Below are 2,405 nucleotides of genomic sequence, written 5' to 3'. Positions count from 1 at the left end.
GGAGAGGGGCGATGGGGAGGGGGGCATGGCCCTGATACTAGGGTGAGGGGCTGCAGGGAGAGCCCCAGTGCCAGGGTGACAGGCTGCAGGGAGGAGAGGGGGCTGCAGGGGGGAGACATAGCCCCAGCACCAGGGTGAGGGGCTATGGAAGGGTGGCATGGCCCTGATGCCAGTGTAAGGGGCTACAGGAGGGAGGCATAGGCACAACACCAGGGTGAGGGGCTGTAGGGAGGGCCCTGATGCCAGGGTGAGGGGCTGCGGGGGACTCAGCCGTGTCTCTCTCCCCAGATCATCTGCCTGGACCTGGCAGAGGAGATGGCTCTGCCCAAACTGGAGTCCTTCAATGGGTGAGTGTTGGGAGTGGCCCCAGAACTCCTGGGGACCTTGGCTCTGCTGTCCCCAACTGGCATGGGGACTGGTGAAGTTGAGGACCTCGGTGACACTGGTCCCCACTGAGCTGTGTCCCGCACGCAGGTCCAAGACCAACGCCCTGAACATCTCCCAGAAGATGATCGAGATGTTTGTGAGGACAAAGCACAAGATCGACAAATGCCATGAGTTTGCACTGGTGGTGGTCAACAACGACGCCACGTGGGTGAGCGGGGACTGGGACAGGGACCAGGACAGGGACGGGGACGTCTCTGCCCCCTCCTCACCTTGGCCCCTCTCAGCTCTCAGGGTTCACCTCGGACCCCCGCGAGGTCTGCAGCTGCCTCTATGACCTGGAGACTGTCGTCTGCAAGTCCTTCAGTATCCCACCACCCATGGGGCTGGGGGGGGCACCCCATGGGATCCCTTGGGTGCAAATGGGATCCCTTGGGTGCAAATAGGATCCCTCACGTGTAAACAGGGACCCTCTGGGCCCATTGCCTGCAGATGGCAGCAGTCCTCTGGCCTCGCTGGCATCCCCATCACCAGGGGTTAATGCTGGCCTCTCCAGCTCCACCGAACACCCATTTTTGGGCGTTTTCTCCCCATTCTGGTCCATCTCGGTGTCCAGCTGCTGGGATTGGGTGCAGGACATCCCTGGGGGCAGGCAGGGGTCTGTGTGCTGGGATCAATCCTTACCTGGGGCTCCAGATCTGGAAGGGCTCTTCAACCTGATGTGAGTACAGCTGGGCTGGGGCAATGGGCGGGTTGGGGCTCCCACCCTGGCTACGAATTTTCCACTTTTCTATAAAAACACTGCAAGCTTTTAACCCAAACAGCCATTAGGGTGGGTGGAGGTGTCTCTGCGCCATGAGGGGGGTATCCCTGAGCCTGGGAGGGTTCCCTGAGCCCGCAGGGGTTGCTGAGCCACCCCCCTGGTGCAGCCAGCAGAAGATCGAGCTGCCGGTGACGGAGAACGTGCAGACCATCCCGCCCCCCTATGTGGTCCGCACCATCTTGGTTTTTGGCCGCCTGGGCTGCCAGCCCCAGTTCTCCATGTCAGAGCACATGAAGGTAGGGATGTCCCCCCCACCTCTGCGTCCCTGTATCCCCCCACACCCTGGGAAAGCTCCAGGTCCATCGCAACTCCTCCCGCAGAAGATGCTGCAGTGCCCCTACTTCTTCTTCGACGTGGTCTACATCCACAACGGGCTGGAGGAGAAGGACGAGGAGACGAGCTGGAAGGTAAACGCGGTTTGGGGCGTCCTCCCCATGATTGGGGCCTGTCACCCCCACGTGTGTGTCTCCCCCCAGGAGATGTATGCCTTCTTCAGCAGCCTGGACACCAAAGGCACGAACTACAAGTATGAGGTGGGGCTGGCAGGGCCGGCACTGGAGCTGCACAACTGCATGGCCAAGCTGCTGGCGCACCCCCTGCAGCGCCCCTTCCAGAGCCACGCGGCCTATGGGCTGCTGGGGGATGACGACCTCCCCGAGAGCGAGGCCACTGTCTGAGGCGGGGTGCTGGCCTGTTTCAGGGGGGAATGGATGGTTTTGGGGTGGCTGGGGGCGGCCCTGTGGTGTTATCGGAGACTGGGTGGAAAAAAAGCTGTTGTTTCTGGAGTCGGTGTTGTGCTGCGATGCTGGGAGGCAAGACCTGGGGGGGGAGGAAGGGGAGGTGGTGTCCCTCTGTCCCCCTCAGCCATGGGAATGGGGAGTCCTGTGTGTGGCGGTGCTGGAGCTGGAACCCCAAGGGGCAGCTGGGTGCACGGGGCAGGATGGTGGTCTGCGGGTGAACAGTGGGGCAGGGCAATCGGAAGGGCTGGGGAGGGTTACTGGGTGACAGTGGGTGATGCTGTTGCAATTACTGGGATGCACTGGGTGGACCTGGTGCAGTTACTGGAAGTCATTGGGTGGAGCTGGTGCAGTCACCGGGAGGCGCTGGGAGCCCTGGTGCAGTTACGGGGCTGCACTGGGTGATGCCGGTGCCGGGCACTGGGCGGCGCTGGGGGGCGAGAAGCGGGACCAGCTGCGTC

General features: G+C 62.5%; 1 protein-coding gene across 1 annotated transcript; it reads left to right on the top strand.

Moving 5' to 3' along the window:
• Nucleotides 1-288: 288 nt before the first annotated feature.
• On the top strand, nucleotides 289-1,884 carry BABAM1 (BRISC and BRCA1 A complex member 1; the record flags this gene model as incomplete). Its single annotated transcript, XM_010181143.1, has 7 exons — nucleotides 289-347; nucleotides 475-595; nucleotides 672-750; nucleotides 1,081-1,105; nucleotides 1,314-1,443; nucleotides 1,528-1,614; nucleotides 1,684-1,884. Coding segments are annotated over 7 exons (702 nt in total), but the record flags the coding sequence as incomplete, so codon positions are not given.
• Nucleotides 1,885-2,405: the final 521 nt, after the last annotated feature.

Source organism: Mesitornis unicolor, unplaced genomic scaffold (assembly GCF_000695765.1).
Source record: "Mesitornis unicolor isolate BGI_N332 unplaced genomic scaffold, ASM69576v1 scaffold43103, whole genome shotgun sequence".
Taxonomy (NCBI): domain Eukaryota; kingdom Metazoa; phylum Chordata; class Aves; order Mesitornithiformes; family Mesitornithidae; genus Mesitornis; species Mesitornis unicolor.
This window is presented reverse-complemented; position numbering and strand designations above follow the sequence as displayed.